At 52.9% G+C, this 21,877-nt stretch overlaps 6 protein-coding genes across 6 annotated transcripts; 3 read left to right on the top strand and 3 right to left on the bottom strand.

The window, feature by feature from the left end:
* Positions 1–635: 635 nt before the first annotated feature.
* Positions 636–5,610, top strand: J3458_005757 (uncharacterized protein). Its single transcript, XM_007810717.2, has 3 exons — positions 636–3,461; positions 3,524–4,158; positions 4,224–5,610. The coding sequence occupies exons 1-3, from the start codon at positions 1,547–1,549 to the stop codon at positions 4,920–4,922; spliced, it is 3,249 nt and encodes a 1,082-aa protein (XP_007808908.1). The 5' UTR covers positions 636–1,546; the 3' UTR covers positions 4,923–5,610.
* Positions 5,611–5,912: 302 nt separating this feature from the next.
* Positions 5,913–7,564, top strand: J3458_005756 (uncharacterized protein). The gene has a single exon (XM_066118977.1). It carries the CDS (start codon positions 6,379–6,381, stop codon positions 7,492–7,494), a length of 1,116 nt encoding a protein of 371 aa, XP_065976499.1. The 5' UTR covers positions 5,913–6,378; the 3' UTR covers positions 7,495–7,564.
* A 621-nt stretch (positions 7,565–8,185) lies between these two features.
* On the top strand, positions 8,186–10,161 carry NUO24_1 (NADH:ubiquinone oxidoreductase 24). Its single transcript, XM_007810719.2, has 3 exons — positions 8,186–8,393; positions 8,597–8,887; positions 8,984–10,161. The coding sequence occupies exons 1-3, from the start codon at positions 8,271–8,273 to the stop codon at positions 9,347–9,349; spliced, it is 780 nt and encodes a 259-aa protein (XP_007808910.2). The 5' UTR covers positions 8,186–8,270; the 3' UTR covers positions 9,350–10,161.
* Positions 9,514–11,273, bottom strand: J3458_005754 (uncharacterized protein; the record flags this gene model as incomplete). Its single annotated transcript, XM_066118976.1, has 1 exon — positions 9,514–11,273. The coding sequence occupies one exon, from the start codon at positions 11,271–11,273 to the stop codon at positions 9,669–9,671; it is 1,605 nt and encodes a 534-aa protein (XP_065976498.1). The 3' UTR covers positions 9,514–9,668.
* Positions 11,274–12,161: 888 nt separating this feature from the next.
* J3458_005753 (uncharacterized protein) lies at positions 12,162–13,132 on the bottom strand (the record flags this gene model as incomplete). The annotated part of the gene is made up of 2 exons (XM_066118975.1): positions 12,162–12,233; positions 12,305–13,132. 2 exons carry the CDS (start codon positions 13,130–13,132, stop codon positions 12,162–12,164), a joined length of 900 nt encoding a protein of 299 aa, XP_065976497.1.
* A 5,212-nt stretch (positions 13,133–18,344) lies between these two features.
* On the bottom strand, positions 18,345–20,806 carry J3458_005751 (uncharacterized protein; the record flags this gene model as incomplete). Its single annotated transcript, XM_066118974.1, has 3 exons — positions 18,345–20,056; positions 20,131–20,734; positions 20,800–20,806. The coding sequence occupies 3 exons, from the start codon at positions 20,804–20,806 to the stop codon at positions 19,081–19,083; spliced, it is 1,587 nt and encodes a 528-aa protein (XP_065976496.1). The 3' UTR covers positions 18,345–19,080.
* Positions 20,807–21,877: the final 1,071 nt, after the last annotated feature.

Here is a 21,877-nt window from a genome sequence, read left to right as displayed (position 1 = left end):
CGTGCGCCCATGCCCACGAGAGGCACAATTGGCGGGGAGGCCGGGATTCAAGATGCGCCCACGCAGAGAGTGAGTAGTTGCAGGCCTCGTGGGTCTGAGTCTTGGAAAAGACAGGGGTGAGGCAAGGGTACCGAGATAGACGGAAGTCTGGTGATTTGGTCAATCCGAGGGGAGGCATTGTCCTTTGTGCGAGCATTCACCTACCACTCGGAGCCCTGTATCGTACTCCGTGCACCAAAACACCAGCAGCGCATAATCGCAACCGCCGCACACATGGACCTGGTACGTATGGCACATTCAGTCTCGCCACCAGCCGTCCTGTCCGGCTCCAGTTGTGCGGCCATGATGGCCCACGACAGCCGTGAACATTTGAATGTACCCAAGACCTGGGTGGCGTGTTGCGGGTTTTTGGTTGTGATGCCCAACAAGGGACGCGTCTCAGCGCGTGTTGCTCTAACCCGATTAGGTATAAGTGTAAACAAATGCGTCACTCCACCGGCAAGCCCCCGGCAGGCGCGACTGCAAGATCAGCCTGCCAGCCAGCCAGCCAGCCAGCCATGTCTGCCTGCGCTTCTACAGAAGGCACCAGACCCAGCGCCTGCGCCATACTGTCTGTACACAACGCAATAGATAACTACCTAGGTAGGCAAAATCGAGCGTGGCCGGCTCGACTGCTCCTCCTGGCCCAGTTCCTTCCCACACCTATTATTGAACACCTGAACACCTGAACACCTGAACACCTGAACACCTGAACCCTCCACATGTTCCATTCACATTCCAGTCGTCTGCTGTGTGTGTAATGTATATTTTCTTCATCGGCACTAGCACCCTTGGTACGTTGTCGCCCTGCGACTTTCCATGAGTCACGGATCAATTCTCGACCCCCGCTATGCGCTGAGAATCGAATGCGCATTGAGTTCGAGTTGAGACGAAGCAGAAAGACGAGCAGCTGCTGTTGCAGAAGTGAGCAGTGCGAGCTGGACCGAGACTGGGAAGAGAGTAGACGGGTGAAGCTGCAACATGTGGTAACTGCCGCCTGACCGAACCACACTCGCTTCCCGAACAGAGTACGGACAACACTCTCTGTATCCTTCTTTCCTTCGCTCCCACGCGGCTGGTGCATTCACACCAGACGACGCACGCTTGAGGGCTGTCTACTCTACCTTTGATCTTGTCTGCCTACCTAGGTATTCAAGCACTGGTAGCCTGGTTTCATTCAAATCCACCCTGCCCAAAATTGGTGACATACAGCATTGATTAACAAAGGCTGGCGCTGGCACGGAAGACTTGTCGCCTTCAAGGCCCATTGTCGCAAACTCCTTGGTTGCTCACATTTACCCAGCCTAGAAAGTGACCTGTCTGAGCTCGAGATTATCACGGCGGCATTCAACTCATTCTCGGTATTGAAAACGCGGGACAGCCAGAGGTCTATATACGTACCACGTATTTGAATTAGGTTGACGCTCGACATTCCTGACTGGAGCGTATCTCGCGATAACCCCGGAATCTTGAGGATTGCATTCCAGTAACCCTCATAAACACTACAATGTCCTTCTCCAACGGTGGAGGTACACTGGCTCTGCCATCACCCACACATGCCCATCACATGGACGTGTCGTCGGCAGTGCGCAGTCTTAGACGCTCCATCTCCCGATCACCATCAAAGTTCTTGTCGCGAACAAGCTCACAAAGCTCGGATAGCTCACGACAGGCCTCACCTCAGTCGCCTTGCCGACGTTTCGGCGCGACCCCTCAACGACAATATATCTCACCGTCACAGCCCCAAACCGCTCCTCCAGCAATCACGTCAACGCATGCCTCAACGCCTCACCAATCTTCTGTTCTAACACCTCTCCGCCCGAGTGTTCGACTGTCGCTGCGTTCCGCCAAATCCGCCAAGTCAACATCAACGTCATCTCGCCCGCTGGCTCGTGCGCGGGTTTCACCAAAGAGCCCCCTCAAACGAGCCTTGAGTGCTGCTCCCGATTCTGGTAATCTGGGCCAGCCATCGGTTACGTCTTCACCCACATCAGTCACCCCGCGTGGCCAGGAAACCAAGTCGTCGCCTCGATCCGCGCATAGCACTGGAGAAAAACCATCACGCCATAGCTTTCACTTGGACGTGTCAGGGTCATCACAATACTCAGCACTCAAGGCCCTAGACACCCCCAGCAGTGAGTCCTACATGGTCTCAACGACTGGCGCGTTGAAGCGCAGTGATGCGACGATGAACCTGGATTACCCCAATCAAGGCAGTCCGGCCTCAAAGCGGCGTAGCTTGCATGGAGTTGCCGGTCTCGGTCCCCCTGGGGAGTTCAATATATTTGGCGCAAATACGTCATCCTCACAAAGCTTCGACATCCATGAAGATCCGCAAGCATCAGAGTATGAACTAACGGGAGCAAATAATGGCCTTCACTCAAACCGTGAACCTCTTTCTTCTCCCAGCCCGGTAGCAAATCTTCCGAGGCGATCTTCTTCGCTGCGGAAGTCAACCTTGCAGCAGAGATACGGTGACAAAGGCTCATGGGGTCGAAGAACTGGAGAAAGACAACTCGCACAACTGGGCGGTGATAGTTCCACACCAGGTCGAATCCGGCCTCGTCTTTCTACAGATCATTTTCTTCCCCCCCCGGTACCTCGAGACAGCCCGTTTAATGCGGGAAGCCCTCTGCCTAATGCTTCTATTCATCCATTGGACAACAAAGGGCAACATCAACCTCACCCTTTATCCAAAACCCTCACAACCTCCACCTCTGGCAACAACTTAACGGAGGAACCTTCTGGGTATGCACCGGGCGCTAAAGCTTCCGGAAAGTCCAAACCACATATATTTTCCCGTTCTTTGCCCTTGAACGCAACCAGACCAACTGCACGCTCTACCAATGACCACAACAAGGCTGTTGCTACACCCAGTCGATCCCACCAGCTCTGGATTGCTGCTTTTAACTCCACAGGCCTTATATCCAAGGTTAATCGGAATCCTGAGGAAGAGGCCGACAGGAAACTTGCGCCGCCAGACACGCCTTGCAAGAAGCATACTAATCCCTTTGCCACATTCCCTCCTCCAGTTGGCAGTGCAATAAAGAGAAAGGGTAACAACCGAAACTCTTTCGCTGGCCTTCCTTCAACACCTTTCCACTCATCCTCATCGCGAGCTCCCGACACCTTTGGGCAACCTGCCAAGGGACTTTCTATTTTCCAACGCGGCTCCGTATCAAATAGCTCGCGTCGCGGCAGCATTCTAAGCTTAGAGGGCGAAGATAGAAAATTATTTTGCGACAGTAACGAATTGCCAAGTATTTCGGATGGAGATATTCCGCCGACACCGACCAAAACGACAACCCTCACCACGAGCTTGAGCAATCTTAGCGAGCAATCACTTGAGAGTCCCAGCGCCAACCGAACATTCATTCTGCCGCTTTCTGCCGTCAAGCCAGCGGCGTCACGGGAATCAACTAGTAAGCATCACTCCTGATGATTTCCGACTGACCATTTTACTAACAAGATGCGAATCGTTCAGGAAGCCCAGTTGATGGCCGCAGGACTCCTCAAACACCACAAGAGTCATTGCTTCCTTTGGATACAAGCCGTCTGTCTATTTCACAGGCGCCTGATAATGTAAATGAGAACACCATGCCTCCACCAGTTACTCCTACCGCTGGCCGTGACTTCCGATCATCAACCAGCATTTTTGTCACACCGGTCAATGCCCGTACCAGCAGCCTGGATATTGACGCTAGCCTGTACTCGAGGTTTGATAAAGTTGAGCAAATAGGCAAGGGCGAGTTCTCTACCGTGTACCGTGTGACCAAACTTGAGCATGTCAACGCCTTTACGTTGGGCAATATCACCCCAAGTAACAGTGCCAGCCGCAGCCCTGCCAAAGGCCAAGTGTTTGCGGTCAAGAAGAGCCGACACTCTTATTACGGACCCAAAGATCGGGAGACGAAGCTCCGCGAGGTTCGCATTCTTCAGGCATTGACGCATGCTGAGCACGTTGTTCAATATGTTGATGATTGGGAAAACAACTTTCACCTTTACATCCAGACAGAATTTTGTGAGGAGGGTACTTTAGAGAAGTTTCTAGGGAACATGGGGCGAGGTGGCCGGTTGGACGATTTCCGAATCTTTAAGATTTTGCAGGATCTATGCTTGGTAAGTAACCATGTTGAGTATGCTGCTACAATGGGGAGTATTTGTACTAACTGTGCCTGGTGTAGGGATTGAAAGAAATTCATGATGCTGGATTTATGCATTTGGATATGAAGCCGGCAAACATTCTCATCACTTTTGAAGGAGTGCTGAAGATTGGTGACTTCGGACTGGCTCAGCCATGCACGTCAACAGAGGGCGTCGATGTAGAGGGCGACCGTGAATACATGGCTCCCGAGATGCTCAAAGGCAAAGCCGGTCAATCTGCTGACGTGTTTTCGTTGGGTCTAATGACGTTGGAGGCCGCTGCAAACGTGGTACTACCCGATAACGGTCCCACCTGGATCGCCTTGAGATCAGGGGATCTATCTGAGGTGCCTAGTCTCACCTGGACACCCTCACTCGAAGTCCAGAGGGATGCCATTGGAAATCCCACCGAGTCTGCACATAGCGATGATCTTCAAGAGGGAAAAAGAAGTGCCAGTAACTTGTTCGGTTCGTTTAAGCGATCAGAACTACAGCAGGCCCCCGAATTCATGCTTGAGGCATTTCACCCCAGTTCGCTTGACTCTATTGTAAAATGGATGACGGCGCAGGAACCAGCAGCCCGCCCTCTAATCGACCAAGTCCTTGAACTCGAAGGCCTTCGATGGGTCGCTGAGCACCGCAATGCACCCGCAACAGTGTACGAAGGAAACTGGGGCCCCGCTGAGATGTTTCCCGTTTCTATTGCCAATGACAGTGATACGGAAATGACCGACGTCTGAGGAATGAGGAAGATAGGAGCAGTGAAGAAATTCTTGGGGCTCTTTGTCCTGACGAGGATATAACAAAACTCCTTATTACGATTATTCAAGATATACTATATACCCTACGCACCAGTGAGATGGTGCATCGATATGTGGCAACTGGCGACTCTTGTACCGGAATATGTACAAGTTAATACTTGGCAACGACGTCTTTGGAGTACGATATGACAAATGGCTGCCACTGGATGGTAAACCAAGTGTCGCAACCCAACAATGCGATTGACGACTACCAAATGTGTGATACTTACCTATACAAGCGACTGTGGTATTGCTTTGCCTGTTTGAGTTTTCTGTTGTCAAGCTGCGGAGGTGAAGACAACGATTCTTGTGGTGAAATTCTTCAGCGAAATGATGCAGTAGGCAAGAGCCAAGTCAAGACATGGTCTTTGGGATGTTAGATACAGTTATGAGTAAGGAAGCTCGTATAGGTATCTCAACCTCCTCCTTTTTTTTTGGGATGTACAAGGCGTCTGGATTGTCGCAAAAATATGTAGATATAGATATTTTGTGTTAGGCAGAAGGTGGATTTGTGACTGGTACTGTCGGTAGGAGCATTACGGATCTCGATGGCGTCATGGGGCAATTGGGTTGCCGAATCTGTTAGTCATGGTTCTATGATGAAATGGCATGAAGATTTTACGACCCATTAAACATTTTGAACCTTGCTATGTGTGTTGTGATGTGTGAACGCGTGTTACAGCAGTAGCGGGTAGTTGAATGCGGAGATGTGTTTGGGGCTGAGGGGGATACGGAAGTACTGGGTACCTTAGGCCGCGGTGAGTGAGGGGTCTGCATGAGAAGACTGCGCTGGATCAAGAAAGTCTTCCAACTCTGGGTACCTAGAGTAGGTACCTAGGTACCTAGCACCCATCTACTAGGTAATTCCTGACTGCAATTTTGATCATCTCGGACTAGTGAAAAGATTTCATACCTGGCATCTGCTAAATGCCAGGCTCATAGTCGTATGTCGTGGTTCTTGTTCCCTACTTGAACACCCGATTGAACTTGTGTGAATAGGTGTATTCGCGCGATACTAGAGCACCCTACCTAGATCAAGTTCCCTTCCCATCGTTCTCACGATGACCGGCACTACGTTAGAAAAGGGACAATCTGGCCTCCCCACGCCCGATAGCACTCATTCATACTGGCATAGAGAGCCGTCGACCGTACTCCTCGGACACAGAACAACGGAGAAGCTCCCCCCCACAGCAGATGTCATTGTTGTTGGAAGTGGGATAACGGGTGCTTTTGCTGCGAGGGAGCTGGCAAATGAGGGAAGGAGTGTGTTACTTCTTGAAGCAAGAGAGGCCTGCTGGGGAGCAACAGGCCGAGTAAGTGAATACTTCATACACACTCCCGGAAAACAAGTCGGAATGTGCATTAATGGTGATAGAATGGCGGCCACTGCCAGCCCATGGTATACGGGTCCAAACCTAGCATTGCTCGATTTGAACTGGGCACATACGACTTCATAAACGACTTTATTGCCAAGAACAAAATCCCCTGTGATTGGCATACCGTCGGCGGCGTACATGGCATATTTGACGACGATGTGTTGGAGGCCGTCGAGAAAATTATCGAGCGACTAAAGACCAGTCACCCAGATCTCGCTGAGAAGGCTACACTCGTCAAGGACGAACAAGGGAGAAGGACGCTTCGTGTACCGCAGGCCCGTGCTGCAGTGTACCAGCCTCATGCCGCCAAGCTGTGGCCGTATAAGCTCGTAGCGTGGGTTCTTGAAAGTCTGCTGAAGGAGTTCCCGGACACCTTCAATATGCAGACCAACACGCCGGTCGAGTATTTGCAACACTCTGACGATATATGGATTGTGCATACTTGCAGGGGACAGGTTGCCGCCAAGGACGTACTCCTTGCTTCGAACGCTTACACGTCTTGCCTGCTGCCCAAGATGACAGGCATCATCACGCCGGTTCGCGCGCAGATTGTGGGGTTGACGCCGCCGACGGGTGATATCCCACTTGAACACACGCATGTCTGGGCAAAGGGCAGGAATGAGGACTATTTGATCCAGCGGGATGGTGATGGGATTCTCATCCTTGGCGGGGAGAGGTATGCTGCCTCTGGTGCCGAGGAGGGCATTTGGGACGACAGCAACGTAAGTGCCGATGTTGGGCGGAAACTTCGCCACGAACTTGGCCAGAGTCTCAAGTTGCGTGGTCCCGACCACGAAGAGAGGAATCAGCTGGATGCACAGTATGAGTGGACGGGCATAATGGGCTACGTAAATGACGGTCATCCTTGGGTTGGTAGAGTCCCTACCGAGTTTGGAGGCGAAAGGGACAGTAGTGGACATGGTCACTTATGGATCAGCGCTGGGTACAATGGGCATGGGATGACGGCTGCTGCGAGGTGTGGTGTGAGAGTGGCCGAGATGATAGTGGGAAAGGAGGCGAGTTTTGATTTACCGAACGAGTATGAGGCGAGTGAGGAGAGGGCGGAGAGGGCGAAGCGGTTGGCTGGGGGGAGATTGGCCTTTGTAGATGAGTTGAGGGCTTTGCTGGAGGAGTAGACGGAGGTAGCAGAGACGTAATGAAGTTCACGGTAACCGTTTTCCTGGCCCGCAAGGCAGAATTGATTGACAATTGTCTATAACAAGGCACACCGATGAGAATGTGCTGTAAAACAGTGGTCATCTCTGGTAGCAGAGGGTAGTTGGTGTTTGAACATGTGTCCAACTGACTGAGAGTTTTGGGATGGATTGTGGCCTCGCAATGAGTGAAAATTTGGCCGAATAGTGTAGTATATTCTTTCACAGAACTTGGAGAGCAGTCGGATGTTGGTATTATCATGATGAGTGAGTGCAGTTGAGCTGGTGAACCTGTCACACAAAAAAAGGGCGTGGCCACGCCACAGTATTTTATACCCATCTACCGTTGGTGGGCTGGAGGACGTTCCTAGGCTAGGCTGTCCTTCATCAGAGGGCGCTGCCGTTGACCGTATTCTCATGGGGCTAGAAAGTTCGGGGCGATGCCGTTTTTCTATAAACAAGAAGACTTCAATTTCCAACGTCGTAGGCACGAAACAATTTTTCGATGTTCCAAATCGTATTGCACAAACAAGCAAAGTCTCGCTCCTCACGTAAGGCGGCACATTACCGATAATCAGCCGACCACCCAATCACAGCAACCCATTTGCAAGCACCATCAAACGTTTGGCGTGGTCATGGACCAGTCGACATTTCGACTTGGAGAAGGCTCTCTCAAGACCACAAACTCCCTCGCCTCTTCGCCCTGCTGCCTCCCCCTCCGCCGACGACCGCCATTGACGCCGCTCAATCAATTCACAATGGCGAGCAAGATGACTCCCTTCCTCTTCCGCTCATGTGTGCGCGCTGCATCCCGCGTGGCTCGGCCCCAAACGCGCGCCTTCTCCGTCACAGCTTGCCGGCCGAGCGATACCTTGATGATTGTACGTCTTGTCCACTCCTCCAGACTTCTCCCCCGCCCCGAGGGATCGAGCCAATTCGTGTACTACGACCCTCTAAGGTGTCGATAAGACTCGAAATTAGCAAGAGACGATGGGTGTCTAGACCCGGCATGGACGGGCAATCATTGCCTCTCGAGGAGGAACATGACTTTTGAGCATGCCGATTGCTGATAGTTCATCCGTAGCACCGAAATACCGCGGACAACAACCCCGACATCCCCTTCAAATTCAACAAGGAGAATGAAACCGTCATCGCCGAGATTCTCAAGCGGTATCCCGAGCAGTACAAGAAGGCTGCCGTCATGCCCCTGCTCGACCTGGGCCAGCGCCAGCACGGCTTCACCAGCATCAGCGTCATGAACGAGGTCGCTCGCCTGTTGGAGATGCCGCCCATGCGAGTGTACGAAGTGGCCTCCTTCTATACCATGTACAACCGGAACCCCGTGGGCAAGTTCTTTGTCCAGGCATGCACAACGGTACGCAATTCCCTCATGGGCTACCGCGACGACGGTCTCTCTTTTTGCAGTTCAAAAAAAAAAAAAAAAACACTCTAAATTGCTGACACTCGACAGACCCCCTGCCAACTGGGCGGCTGCGGATCCGACGTCATTGTCAAAGCCATCAAGGAACACCTCGGCATCAAGCAGGGCGAGACGACGGCCGACGGCCTCTTCACCTTTATCGAGGTCGAGTGCCTCGGCGCCTGCGTCAACGCTCCCATGATCCAAATCAACGACGACTACTACGAGGACCTCACGCCCGAGACCGCTGTCGATCTGCTCAAGGCCCTGAAAGCGAGTGCCGGCGATGCCAGCGCCGCCGCCAAGGTCCCCAAGCCCGGGCCCCTGACGGGCAGAGACACGTGCGAGAACAGCAAGGGCCAGACCAACTTGCTGGATGAGCCGTGGGGCTTGGAGAAGACGAGATCGGACTTGTAGTAGATTTAATTATTCCTCTTTTTTTGTTCTTTCCATATGTACGTTTAGCTGGAAAGAGACGAGTGTAAGCTGAGATGTTGCGATGCCTTGGAGACTCAGCGGGTGAAAGCCCTGGGGTCAAAAAACAGACACTGTACATAAAATAACACCATTGAAATACCACGTGGTTTAGACTTTTTTTCTCTTTTGGTTCCATTTGGATATTGCTCGTGTCCGTGCACTAGGCAATCTCATTGCCACATGAAGGGCGAAATCAGCACTCGTGCGCTACCAACGTAGGTACGTCCATATTCGCAACCAATTTTCTTCTTTGTCCCAATCAATCACGCTTACCAAGGCGGAGGATCCAACCATCGCCCATCGTCTTATTATCGGCGCCCAAACCGCCCCAAATCATGATGCCCCTCTCCTCCAGATCGGCCAGGGGCGCGCTCGCGATCCATCCCCTCGCGGCGGGCACCCCGTCGCCGCTCTCGTCGTCGTACTCGGCCATGCTGACCTTTTCCCACCGCCCCTCGCCCGTCCTCCTCCCCACGGCCTGGAGGAAGGCGGCCCGGAAGCTGGCGGCGGTCATGCCCAGCGGGGGCACCTCAAAGGTCCACACGTCGTCCAAGAAGGCGCCGGGGGCGCGCTCGCCCATGGCCAGCACGAGATGCTCCTTGCCGCCACCGACGGTGAGGGCCTGCAGCGAGGCCGCGCTGCGCGGCGCGGGCCACTCCTGTCGCGGCTCGGCGCCGCCGTCCCGCACAATGGTCTGCCAGCCCGCGCGGGCGTGGACCGCCACCTCGCCCCGGGAGGCGCCGTCGTCAAAGGTTTCCACCTCGAGGTGCAGGAAGTCGAGCCGGCCGCCGACTTCGGACTCGCCGTCGTGGCCGCCGAAGCGGAAGAGGCGGCTCTTGGAGATGCAGATGGCCGCGCCGCCGCGGGACGGGCCCGGGGCGGCGGGCAGCTCGGTCCATGTCCGCGAGCGCACGTCAAAGGCCCAGAGGTCGCTCGTGCGGTCGCCGCCGGCGAGGCAGCCCGCGTGCACGAAGAGGGTGCCGTAGCCGTCCGACTCGTGGTCCACGGCCTGCTCGGCCACGCAGCCCACCACGGGGTCCTGCGGGATGCCCGTCCTGGAGGTGTCGCCCAGCGCCCACTGCCGCCAGGTCCGCGGCCTCCCGGGCGCAGGCACGGGGAAGTCGCGAGGCCGGTCGCTGGCCGTCGCGCAGTGGTGGCTGCGCGGGCCGGGCTGCGGGACGATGGCGCCGCCCCTGACCGCCGGCGCCGGGTCGAGGTGCGACCAGGCGTGCGAGCGCGTGTCGTACACCCAGACGCGGCCGGCCTCGTCGAGGGGCTTCATGTCCGGGCCGCCGCGGCCGCCAAACAGGAAGATGCGCGACCCGATGACGGCGGTTGCGTGGCCGACGCGCGGCGCCGGCACGCCGCCGAGCCCGGGCCTGGCGTCCGTCGCCGTCTCCTTGCCCTTGCCCTCGGGCCCTTCCCCTTCTTCGCCTCCTTCTTCCAGGGCCGCCTCGTCTAGATTCGTCGTCGTCTGCTCCGGCGCGGCCGCCCTGGCCTCGACCCGGTGGTAGTCGGCCCCGGCGCTGCTGGACGGCAGTCGAATGATGTGCATGTCGTTGTCGACTGGTTGCCGCGGCTCCATCTCGCCGCCAAAGATGTAGGCGCTCCCGGAAACGACATTGACCGAGTGCGAGGACCGCGGCAGGGCTGGAATGTCGATCCGCTGCCACGTTCCCTGCGCGGCGGCGTTGCCATTTTTGAAGCTGAGCTGCGACAGGGACGGCAGCTTCTTTTGCAGGTGCGGCAGCCCGGGCACGGCGGCCATGTCCATGTTGATGCCCTTGGGGAGCGACGCCATGTTCTGCTGTGCTTGCTTGAAGAGGTCGGTCGACCGACGCTTGAGCTGGTTGAGCGGCTCCATCTGTCGGTTGAGGGCAAAATGTCGCTGGTGGTTGAAGCTCCAGTGCCAAAATGACGTAGGGATGGTGCGCGAGGATGTGGAGATGGGATGAGAGACGCAAGTTGGATAAAAGGGGGGAGGTCTTCTCACTTTGCCTTTCTTTTTTTTGTTGTTTTTTCTAGGTCACACCTCTGGGCTGAGCAGGATTTCGGGCCGGGCTGACGACATCTGGCATCTCGTGGGACGTCGTTGCTCGTATCCAACGGCACCTGGGAGCACCAGGTGGCAGGGTTTGCTTGCTGCGCAATGGAATGCAGCCCGCTTGTTTAAGGCTGCGGCATTGAGGAGTCGTCAGCACAAGTGAGGCTTGGGCTTTGTCCCCCAGCGCAGGGCCTGACCAATAAGTGACATTGTGGCGTTTCCCAGTGCCACGGGGCCATGTTGCCCAGGTACGCACAAATTGACATGTAATTGTTTTCCACGATGCTCTGCTATAGTCTGTCGGGCGTCCGAATCCGGAAATAAAACCCTTGAGACACAGGGGCGTACAATAACCAACGTGTGCTCGCACACACACAGGCATGCTCTACGGCTACATAGTGACACACATACAAATCGCCGAGAATGACAACGCCGTAATGGCAGAAAGTAGAATTTTGTATAAAACCTAGCATTGTCCTGTCAGAATGCACTGCACCCAACAGTCGAATGAAATTGCTGAATCGTAAAAGTGCTCTCCCTATACATCAGGTTGTCATTAGAGCATGATGATAAATACACAACACTTCGAGTGTAAACTGTAGCCAAATACGGCCCCCCCCCCCCCAGCCTACAATCGTGTACAAGGCCTTGTTCAAGGGCCGCCTCCTGAGCAAGCTCTCGAGGGTGTCTTTGGAAGAACTACACGCTTTAACGGCAGTAAGGCGTGTTGTTTGACTTGTCGAACTGGCAGGCAGTTCCCTGGGGGCAAGCACCTGCGAGCTAATTACATCCGTCAGCGTTATTCCTAGACATACGCATCACAAAAAAGAGTTCGAGAGGGAAAGACTTACCACCCAGCCCTGTATTCCATCGCAGACTCTCCAACCCGAGTTGTTAGGAGCGCAGGCAAAGGCACCTGGGGTGCAGACGTCGTTGTCGCCGCCGGGAGTGGGAACAGAAGTAGGCTCAGGCTGGACGGGAGGGGCCGACACAGAAGTGGTCTCGTCGCCAGATGGATGAGCCGGGGACATTGTCGGCTTCGTGACGCCGCTCGTGGTGTTATTGCCGGATGGAGGCTGAGCTGGCTTGTTTTGTTCGTCGGGGAACTTGCCGCCAGTGCAGGACGGAGGCGAGGGCTCGGAGGGAGTAGAAGTCGGCTTGTCACCACCAGGAACCGGCTTAGACGGGGAGCTGGGAGATGGGATAGTCGGCTTGTCACTGGTAGGAGCAGGCTTGCCTGGGAGATGAGATAGTCGGCTTGACACTGGTAGGAGCAGGCGTGGATGAGGCGCTGGGTGATGGCGCAGTCGGCTTGTCACCGCCAGGAGCCGGCTTCTGGCATTTTTCTCCAGAGGGTCCTTGAAGCTTGGCGCCCTGGGCTCTGTCAACGTCTGGGCCGGGTTGGGGAATTCCACGTCGGTTCCCTCGATAGTCGAGCAGTCGTTGCCAACGTTGGCGACGAACATGTCGGGACGCTGGCTCATGGACACGGCAGTGCCACGCTTCTTGCGGCCCTGAGCGGCCTTGATGGTGACGACGGCACAGTTCTGGTACATCTCGCGGTTTCCCACCTTGTTGAACCAACTCCAGGAGAATATGCAGTCGCCGTCGCGGGCGTCCGAGGGTACTTCAAACGTGTAACTGGTCTCGCCACCTGGAGAGGGGGCAGTTGCCCTCATAGGATTTAATCACCTTGTAAGTGGTGCCGTTGTCGTATGAGAGACTGGCCTGGCAACTTCCTCCCGAGTGGTATGCCTGTCCGGCGATTTTGAAAGAGTACTCCTCGCCAGCATTCCATTCATCAACGGGCTTGCCCTGAGGAGAATTGAGAACCTTCAGGGCGCCGCCGCAGGGGAAGTTGCTGCCGTCCGACTTCATGGGACTCTTTATGTCGTAATTTATGTCGGTAGGTGAATTCGTTGTGACGCGATTGCAGAGGTGGGGGATACACCATCTCCATGTGTCCAGCAGCGAAAGAGGCCGCGGAGAGGACCGCGAATGCATACGAGAAACCCTTCATCTTGAGTGAGCGACAGGAAAGCAAAATGTCAACGTTCGACGTTGATGTATAAACCCAAAAGAAGGAAAGAAGGAATAAAAGAAGCAAAGAAATCAACACAGTGTTTAAGGAGAGACTGTAAAGTTGGTTGTTAAAGAAAGAAACCGATGAGGGTGATGATAATGGTCGGCAAGCCTTGCCGGTTGCCAACTACTTATATACTTGCGTTCTTCTTGACACCATGCTTGCCGCCCGACCCCCCCTTTCCATCCTGTGCATGATTCCAAGAGACGGTTCGGATTGTCATCCCAAGACGAACCTATGGCTTCGAGTCAAGGGCAAATTCCAAGAAGGGCTTGTTAGCACACTACGGATGACGGTTTGGGTAGCCAAGACGGAGAGAGTTTGGTACCGCCAGCCCGCCAACCCCCTTAATTGCTTCACCCACCACGGGTCGCCGAGTATACATTGGAATTTGACAGGTTTGTCTGTCTTTGTCTGGAGGGGGTAACCTTGCGCGGTTCTGGAGACGGTCGTTGCGTGGGCGGGACGAGAAATGTGTCAGGCTAGGCATAGGCGCATAGGGATGAACTCTAGTGACATGGAAGAGTATCGCGATCGAGGCTGGTGCCACCCAATTCGTCCACTGCATCTTCTCTAGCGTGGCAACAAGTATGTGCCCATTGCCTCTAGCTGTGCCTTCTCTGGCAACACCCCGGTAGCAAAAGTTCCCAGTGCCCGTCTGTTCAATGTCTGGTTGGTCCTTCCTCTGGTGGAATACTCCACTCTTTCCCTCTCCCCAGTTCGGTTCATCCACGCGAGCCTGGCACCACATGGCCATGCTTTGCATTTCTGCATCGGCGAGGGCTGGCACAACACGCCACCTGATGATCTCCGTGCTCTTTGTTCAACGACGTGGGAATTTTCGATTCTGCAAGTTCACGTCGGTGCGCATTCGACAACGGGCGGCGACGATGGGCCCGTGGCATGGGATGGTCGGTCTGTCATGGTGTGGAGGCTGCCGCTTGAATCGGCGGACAAAGAGCCACAGCAATCCAGGCACAAGAATGGTCACTTCTCCACGGGTTGACAAGAGGCACCATGAGACGAGATCTGAAACTAATACCGTCTCACCAACGCCCATTGTACCAAACAGTATCCCCTCTGGATGTAGGTCCAAGTGGTCCCCAGGACTTTCTGCCATCCCAAGCAGGTACTCCGTACCAGTTGACCTCTTTGGAAACAAGGTCAGCTGCTTAAGTCAGCTTACAAGGGCTGGAGCCAGCAGCCGGTATCACGGTATCTACTCGTATCATTGAGGGGAAAGGGCCCATTGCTACGCTTATCAGGGCTGGGTCAAAGATCCAAATGAAGCCGCTTACAGAGGCAATCGAGAATGGCGTCGGTACTTCTACCATCATACTATTTCCCAGTGGGGCATTGTACCTTGCAATGTGATGCGTTGGCCAAGGACCCTTCATGTGTGCGCCAAAGCAACCCACGAAAGCTGTCCAAGGTTGAGCCCGGCGACACATGGCAGCTGATGGTGGTGTGCTATGGGGGACCTCATTCTCATTTGGTCGTGGAGAATTTCCGGAGATGATCTCTGGATTCTATCTGCTCCTTGTCTTTTTTTTTTTTTTTTTCGCGTCTTCTCCCTTGGGGCGACATTTCCTGTAGCCGCCGTGTTGTGTCAGGTTCAGGTGCGATTTTATTATGCCGCAGTCTCAACACCCGCCCTCTGCCATGCAATTCTGTAAACGTCTTTGTTTTTTGACCCTCGGATAGTTTTCTTGTAAATGAAACTTGACCAAGGTGGGCGAACTGGTGGACAGATAGTCGCAGATCCGTCGATCTTCTCTACCACTATCCAGACCGACGTATACTCGAGGCCAAACCACCACGTCTCCAACTCGATGTAGCAATTGCTCTCCAACGCCCCCAGTCTCAGGCGCTCTCCTTTTCCAGAGTTGTATTGGTCTGATAGCCTGCCCTGTTAACCGCCCCCCGTTACCCATCCGCCCTGCCCTGCGTCGCATTCCGCGGCAAGACTGGCAGGGTTCGGTCCGGATCTGTCGTCGAGTAATTAAGTTGTGACTTACAAGGGAGATGGATTCCAGGAGCCAGCCCTCTTGGCAGCAAACTCTAATTCTGTCAGTCCTGGCCAGCCCCTTGATGGCTTGTAGACCACACCGCAGTCGAGCAACGTTCCACTTCATCTACTCGTCCCTGCGAACTCATACCTGGCGCTGGATTTTCTGCCATCTCGCAGAAAGACGACATGGCAGAACGGCCTAGCCAGCGACCCATCGCGTCATTTGGATCCCGCCCTGGGCACAAAAGTTCTGGTCACTGGCATTTCCGTCCCTCGTTCGGCTTGTACCAAACTTGGCCAACCGTGGAACTCGTAAATTATCACCAAGAAGAAAATTCCTTAAAGAGGGCGGCAAGTTCGGCGCTTGCCATCCGTGCGCAGGGAAAGTTGAGCAGGCGGGGTGGTTCAACTGCGCAGCCGTCTTGGGAAATGGAACTCTCTGGCAGCAACATCAGACGACAAGGCAGCCCTCGACAAGGTTGGCGCGACAGCCCGGGCAGTCGACAGGATGGTCCGCCGAACGCTTTAGCATCCAAACGGTGATCCGTCGACGGGCAAACTTACGGAGTGCATTCGAGATGACTTGCGCTGGTCAGGGATGGCGATGCGTCATTGCCCAGGGCGTTACGGTGGGGGGTCATGACATGACTGGAAGTCTTTGATCCTCTTCAAGGTCACTCAATGTCAACGCATAACATCTTATGGGCCATATTTGGGCTTTTAATGTAAATTCAGGTGATGAAGAGTTCCATTAATCAAGTTGACTAAAAAAAAATGAAATGAAAAAAAGGGCTAAATGCAGGACATCCAATAACACTGTATTTTAGCCGTACCTGGGCTAGGGAACCGTAACTTACCAGTGACCACGCGATACACTATGATTGCATCGCGATGCGTCAGACACACTAGCTGACTAGTATAAAAAAAATACACGCCAGAAGCTAGTTTATCCTTTTATTCATTTCATTTTGAATTATCGTAGTATATGAACTTCATGCTAAATTTCTCAGGCTACCTTGCATAATCATAGTAATTGGGTTTTTTATTACAGTAGGAGCTAATATCCTCGTTCCAAGCTAGCCTAATTAGGAACCTCCACCCATTCAATAACCCTGACCCTCATTATGACAACCCCTACCCCATGGCGTTGTTGAGAACCTACTTGGACAAATGCTTATTGCCGGCGAGTGTAGAATTATGTACAGGAGGGGACCGAATGCTTATGACTACTCGTGCCACGCCCCACCATTAGGTAATTCAGCTACAGAAGCTCTCACCACCTATGGTGGTGCTTATCAGCAAGGCGGGCACATCAGCAAGGCGGGCACATCAGCAAGGCGGGCACATCAGCAAGGCGGGCAGGTTAGGGTTATAATATGTAAACATTTAAATATTTAAATAAATATATTATATTTAAATATAGATAAAATGTAATAAAGGTATAAATAGTATAATTATTATTATAATAATTTTATTTTTGAAAAAATACTTAAAATAAATATAATATAATTAAAATTATATATATTTTTTTTAATTTTTTAAAAATAAAAACTTAAAGAATATTTTTTATAATTTGTAATAATAATAATATTAAGTACATAATTTTATATATATATTATATATATTTATTTATTTATTTATTTATTTGAGTACCCTAGAGCTATTATAGCTATTCTAGTACTTCTACATGTAGTTCGAGTGGGAAAACCCTTTATATGGGAAGAAAAAACCCCCTCGCTTCTATTCCGGGTCGTCCCCGCCCCGCTATAACCTATAGTTATACAGAGCGTGTTCCAGATCGTGTAGGTTAAAGGTGCCTACTAGGCTAGCTATCCTAGTGGCGGTTCGTTGGAGCGTGTGTGGTAGAGGTCCGGGCTGAGTCCGGGTTGGCACGCCGTGTCCCGGACATTCCTCCACACACGCTCCAGCGAAGCCGCTGGGACGAGACTAGCCAGTTCATTGTAGACGGCGCGTTTTTTATCATCGAGTCTGTCTCGAATCGCGTCCGGCTCGGGGTCGCGTGGTGCCTGTTCCGTAAACTGTCCTCTGCCTGCGTTTGGGTGGTGGCAGCTCTGTGCGAGCCCCCTTTCTCCTTCGTCTATCACTATCGGCAAGGTTGTTTTCCGTTTTAGAGGCGATCTCGAGCCGGCGTCGCGGTGCGAGAGCGAGAGCAAAAGGTCAGAGTAGAGAGAGAGGAGGAAAGGAAAAGAGAGGGGAAAAGGAGAGAGAGAGAAGAGAAAAAGAAGGAAGAAGGAAGGAAGGGAGAGGGAGAGAAGGGAGAGGAAGGGGACGGAAAAAGGAAAGAAAAAGAAGGGAAAGGAGGGGGAGAGGAGAAGAAGGGGAGGGAAAGAGGCGAGAAGGGAGAGAAGAGGCGAGAGAGAGGGGAGAGAGGAAGGGGAAAGGAGGAGAAAAGAGGAGGAGGAGGGGGGAAAGGGGGGCGGGGAAAAGAGGAGGAGGGGAAGGGAAAGGAAAAAGAGAAAGGAGGAGAAGGGAGAAAGGAAGGGGAGAGGAGAAAAGACGGGAAAGGAGAAAGAAGAGAAGAAGAGGGAAAAAGGATAGAAAAGATGGTGAGTTTATATTATAATTTAATATTATATTTTTATTTAATTTATTATTTAAAATCTAAGAAAAATTATATTTAATTAATTAAAATATATAAAATTATAATTATAATTTTTTATTATATAATATTATTTAATATATTTTATATAATTTATTTTATAATTTTATTCATTTTATTTAATATTATTTTATTTTTTAATAGTAATATTTATATGTAAGTGCCCGCCTTGGCCCTTGCTGATGTGCCCGCCTTGCTGATAAGCACCACCAAAGGTGGTGAGAGCTTCTGTAGCTGAATTACCTAATGGTGGGGCGTGGCACGAGTACGGAGTACGTGCTCTAGTAGTTATTTGGCTGGTCATGTGCTTTATGCGGCTGTCTCTTCAGCATATTATGTCTCGTCGTTGCACGAAATCAGAATGCACGTGCCGCCAGCGGTTGCCTCGACTGGATACACAATCTGTTGATATTGCCGAACCCGCAGCACAGTATCATGTCCGCTGCATAGTTCATCCAGTTCGAGTGTGAAGCCTGTGCATTGTCGTCACACGCTCTCCGACCCCATAGTAGGCTACACCTTTCCCGCCGTCTACTCAACGCACAAGTGAATGCCCTGTGCCATGTGAGTGTGCCCTGGAGAAGAAGCCAAGTTTGCGTTAGTACAGGGTAGGTGTACAACAAACCGCAATGCATCATTGGTTGCATTACGACGAACTGCTTTCGGTTGACTGCCGGACATTTGCCAGTGCCCAAGTACCCACAAACTGAAGCATGAATGCGGCGAAAGTGTGCTCCGTACTTCTTTAGTAATTGTGGTCCTCTCGGACCTGTTACTCCTTTGTTTTTGTAGCAAAGTAGGCCGCGATGGCGATGAGCGCCCAATCGGCCATGAGCAAGATGCCCTGCACCCTGTCGAATTGTCAGCCCAACCTGAGCATGAAACTCACATCACAACCTCACTCATCCTCGGGTCACATGCAAGGCAGACCGTACCAATGAAGCTTTGCGTCCACCATGAGCACATTCAGCAGCAATACGGCCGCAAAGAGGCTGATCACCTCGAAGCCGTTGAAGACAAGAGTCACCTCGCCCAGGCCGCAGGCCCAGGCAATGAGCACATTCAAAGGCATCACCAACAAGGCGGTCTGGATGCTCTTCCCAACCGTCTGGGTAACGGTTTGGCCCAGCTTGCCGTCAATTGCCAGCATGATTGGGGTGTAGTCCACATTCGCCAGCGGGAAGAGAACGAGGCCCACAAACGTCTTGGACAGGTGAATGGCGCTGGTGAGGGCGTCGATGCTGTGCACCGAGTAGTCGATGTGGAAGTAGAGAAGCGCTGTGCTCCCTGCGAGGAGCACGATGGCAGTGAGCAGATGAAGACGGGGCTCATTTTCATCCGGCACACTCTCGCCGCCGCCGCCGTGTGCCTGAGAGGTTGGTGATGCGGAGCAAACTTGGCCGGCAGCACTGATGGGGCCCTCCTCTTTTGCCTCCGTTGGCGTGTCGCTGTGCGCCAGAGTGCGGGACGACCGGTAGTACGACATAGGGTTGAAGGGGAATGGCCTGGCGGGCACGTCTGGCACTTCTCGCGAGAATATCTCCCAGTGTGTCCAGTGCTCGCAGAACACAAAGCAGCCGTACACGACAAGCAGCACGATGGACACGCCCCTCGACTGCCTCAGGAGATCTCTCCCTTCGGCCTGATTGAGCAGGTGGGACGCCGTGGGTATGAGGAGACTGGTTGCTGAAAGGGAGAGAAGATTGCTCGCCATGTGCGCTGCGGTGCGGTTCAGGTTTTGGTACGGCCGGTTGCAACAGCCCACAAAGGTGCTGAGGCCGAGAAAGAAGAGCGTGTTTGCCAGTATCGAGCCCGTGATGGATGTTTGAAGCACGTCATATTCATGCGCGCGGAGCAGGACGAAACACGATATAAACTGAATGAGATTCCTAACGTCAAGCCAAAAAAAAAAAAGGTCAGTGCCACATTGCTTCTTCCTTCTGTGGTGGATGGTGATGCTCACCCGGTTGTCATGGACATCCAGTCTGCGAGCAATGGCCCGATTCGCAGTCCGATTTCTGTCATGGCGAGGTTTCCGAGGAAGTTGGCGGGAAGCGTGGCGAGAAAATTGACGACAAAGCTGGCAGTGGATTTGCCAGATGTCTGGTACAGAACGAGGCCCACGGCGCAGCAGGGCATGACCAGGTTCATCAGCCAGCTGTGTAGAAGAATGTACTTCATTTGGCCCTCGAAAGTAAATGGTGTCTTGGGCTTGACGTTCTTGAACACCCAGAAGACATTCTTTTGCCTTGCAACTTGTCCAGCAGGCACCGCTGGGCTGACACAAGGTGACTCCTCGACTATGTCGTGGACAATGCCGACCTCGCCCTTTTCTTCCGGTGCATGGTCCTCCTGGGAATGAGAGTGAAAAATCTCGTGAATGGACGAGGTCCTTTGCAGCTTGGGGTCTGGAGCAGAGGTGGGGAGTTCATGTTGGCTTTCCTCGTCACGACGGAGATCATTGCGGCCTGCGGCAAACGCCCGGACAGGTCTGATGCGCCTCGTGATTAACTGGTTGACGGCGTCCGAGAGGTGATGTGCCTGCCTCGACTTTTGAAAATGACCAACTGACGATGTGAATTGCCATGTTAGCGGTGACAGTGCGGCCTCGATAGGGGTCGAGATCACTCACAAGACATTTTGGCCTGCCTCGGTAGATATCTGCGATTGACAGACTGGTCAAAAGCGTAAATGTCCAACCTTTGTCGGTAAATAACACTGGTTCGTACTCCCCGTCACAACACAAACACAGTAGCAAAGGGCTCTTGTGATGGACAAGACGGCGGCAATTGCGCTCATAAAGGTTCGGCAGAATATGTCTCTGTTTGTCTGAGGAATGCCAAGCATCGGTGAGGGAGAAAGCAGCTGCTTGCTGCGAGAACATGCGTCAAGCTCCCTATTCAACGAGAACATATTTATAAAAAACAACCAATAAAATAAAAACAGCCTTCGTTCTCGGGTTTCCCAGCCATCAACCACCCCCCAACTGAAGCCACAGAGCCTCATCTGTACTGAAAAGTCACAAAATGTCATTTATCGACTCTGGGTTGCACAGCTTCATGGTCTAAAGTTGTGTTGTTGTCACAACAGCCTGGTTACTCTGTGTAATTCGTCAGGACGTTTTTAAGGGCATCGGGAAACAACAGCTGGCCGAGGTGATACTGCGTGTGTGATTATTTGTCCAAAAAGCCACTCATTTCCCGGAGACTTTTGAGTAATTGAAGTTTGATAAGCTCCGGATAGATGTCATCTTGGAAAGAGGAGTTGTTCAAAGTAAGACGGGCGCCACACTCGAGGCAGTTGTTGGTGGTGGTGGTGGTTGTTTGCTTCGCCAGCCACCGCAGCCTTGTTCTCGTATAAACCGAAATAAGACTATGGGAAATCCGCCATCATGTCTTTGTATACCGGACACTTGCTGGTGGCGCGTGTTGCCTCTCGGCCCGTTGCCCAGCTTCGAAACTGTCAGTCTGTTCTCACGACTCACGAGGGGGAGAGAGAGAGAATCGATTAACCCATCAACGGCGTGGCACAGCATCGTTTCTTTGTAATGCGAAACCCTCGAGTCTGCGTTCCCGCATCAAAAGTGGCGCTCAATTGATTGCTCGCTCTTTCAAGCCATCAGCGCCAGAGGTGACAATCGGCTCGCCGTGTTACCATTCGCTGTCATGTCATGATACGAGGCTATCTCTATTCCCCGCTCTTCAATGTTT

Source organism: Metarhizium acridum (assembly GCF_019434415.1).
Source record: "Metarhizium acridum strain ARSEF 324 chromosome Unknown scaffold_31, whole genome shotgun sequence".
NCBI lineage: Eukaryota > Fungi > Ascomycota > Sordariomycetes > Hypocreales > Clavicipitaceae > Metarhizium > Metarhizium acridum.
Note: the sequence above shows the minus strand (reverse complement) of the source record. Positions and strands in the feature narration are given on the sequence as shown.

Excerpts from the sequence above, each read along its gene's own strand:
- J3458_005756 (XM_066118977.1), top strand. The coding sequence starts at position 6,379 with ATGGTATACGGGTCCAAACCTAGCATTGCTCGATTTGAACTGGGCACA.
- J3458_005757 (XM_007810717.2), top strand. The coding sequence starts at position 1,547 with ATGTCCTTCTCCAACGGTGGAGGTACACTGGCTCTGCCATCACCCACA. Across the intron at positions 3,462-3,523 it reads GGCGTCACGGGAATCAACTA|GAAGCCCAGTTGATGGCCGC; the intron begins GTAAGCATCACT and ends CGAATCGTTCAG. Across the intron at positions 4,159-4,223 it reads TTTTGCAGGATCTATGCTTG|GGATTGAAAGAAATTCATGA; the intron begins GTAAGTAACCAT and ends TGCCTGGTGTAG.
- NUO24_1 (XM_007810719.2), top strand. The coding sequence starts at position 8,271 with ATGGCGAGCAAGATGACTCCCTTCCTCTTCCGCTCATGTGTGCGCGCT. Across the intron at positions 8,394-8,596 it reads CGAGCGATACCTTGATGATT|CACCGAAATACCGCGGACAA; the intron begins GTACGTCTTGTC and ends GTTCATCCGTAG. Across the intron at positions 8,888-8,983 it reads TTGTCCAGGCATGCACAACG|ACCCCCTGCCAACTGGGCGG; the intron begins GTACGCAATTCC and ends GACACTCGACAG.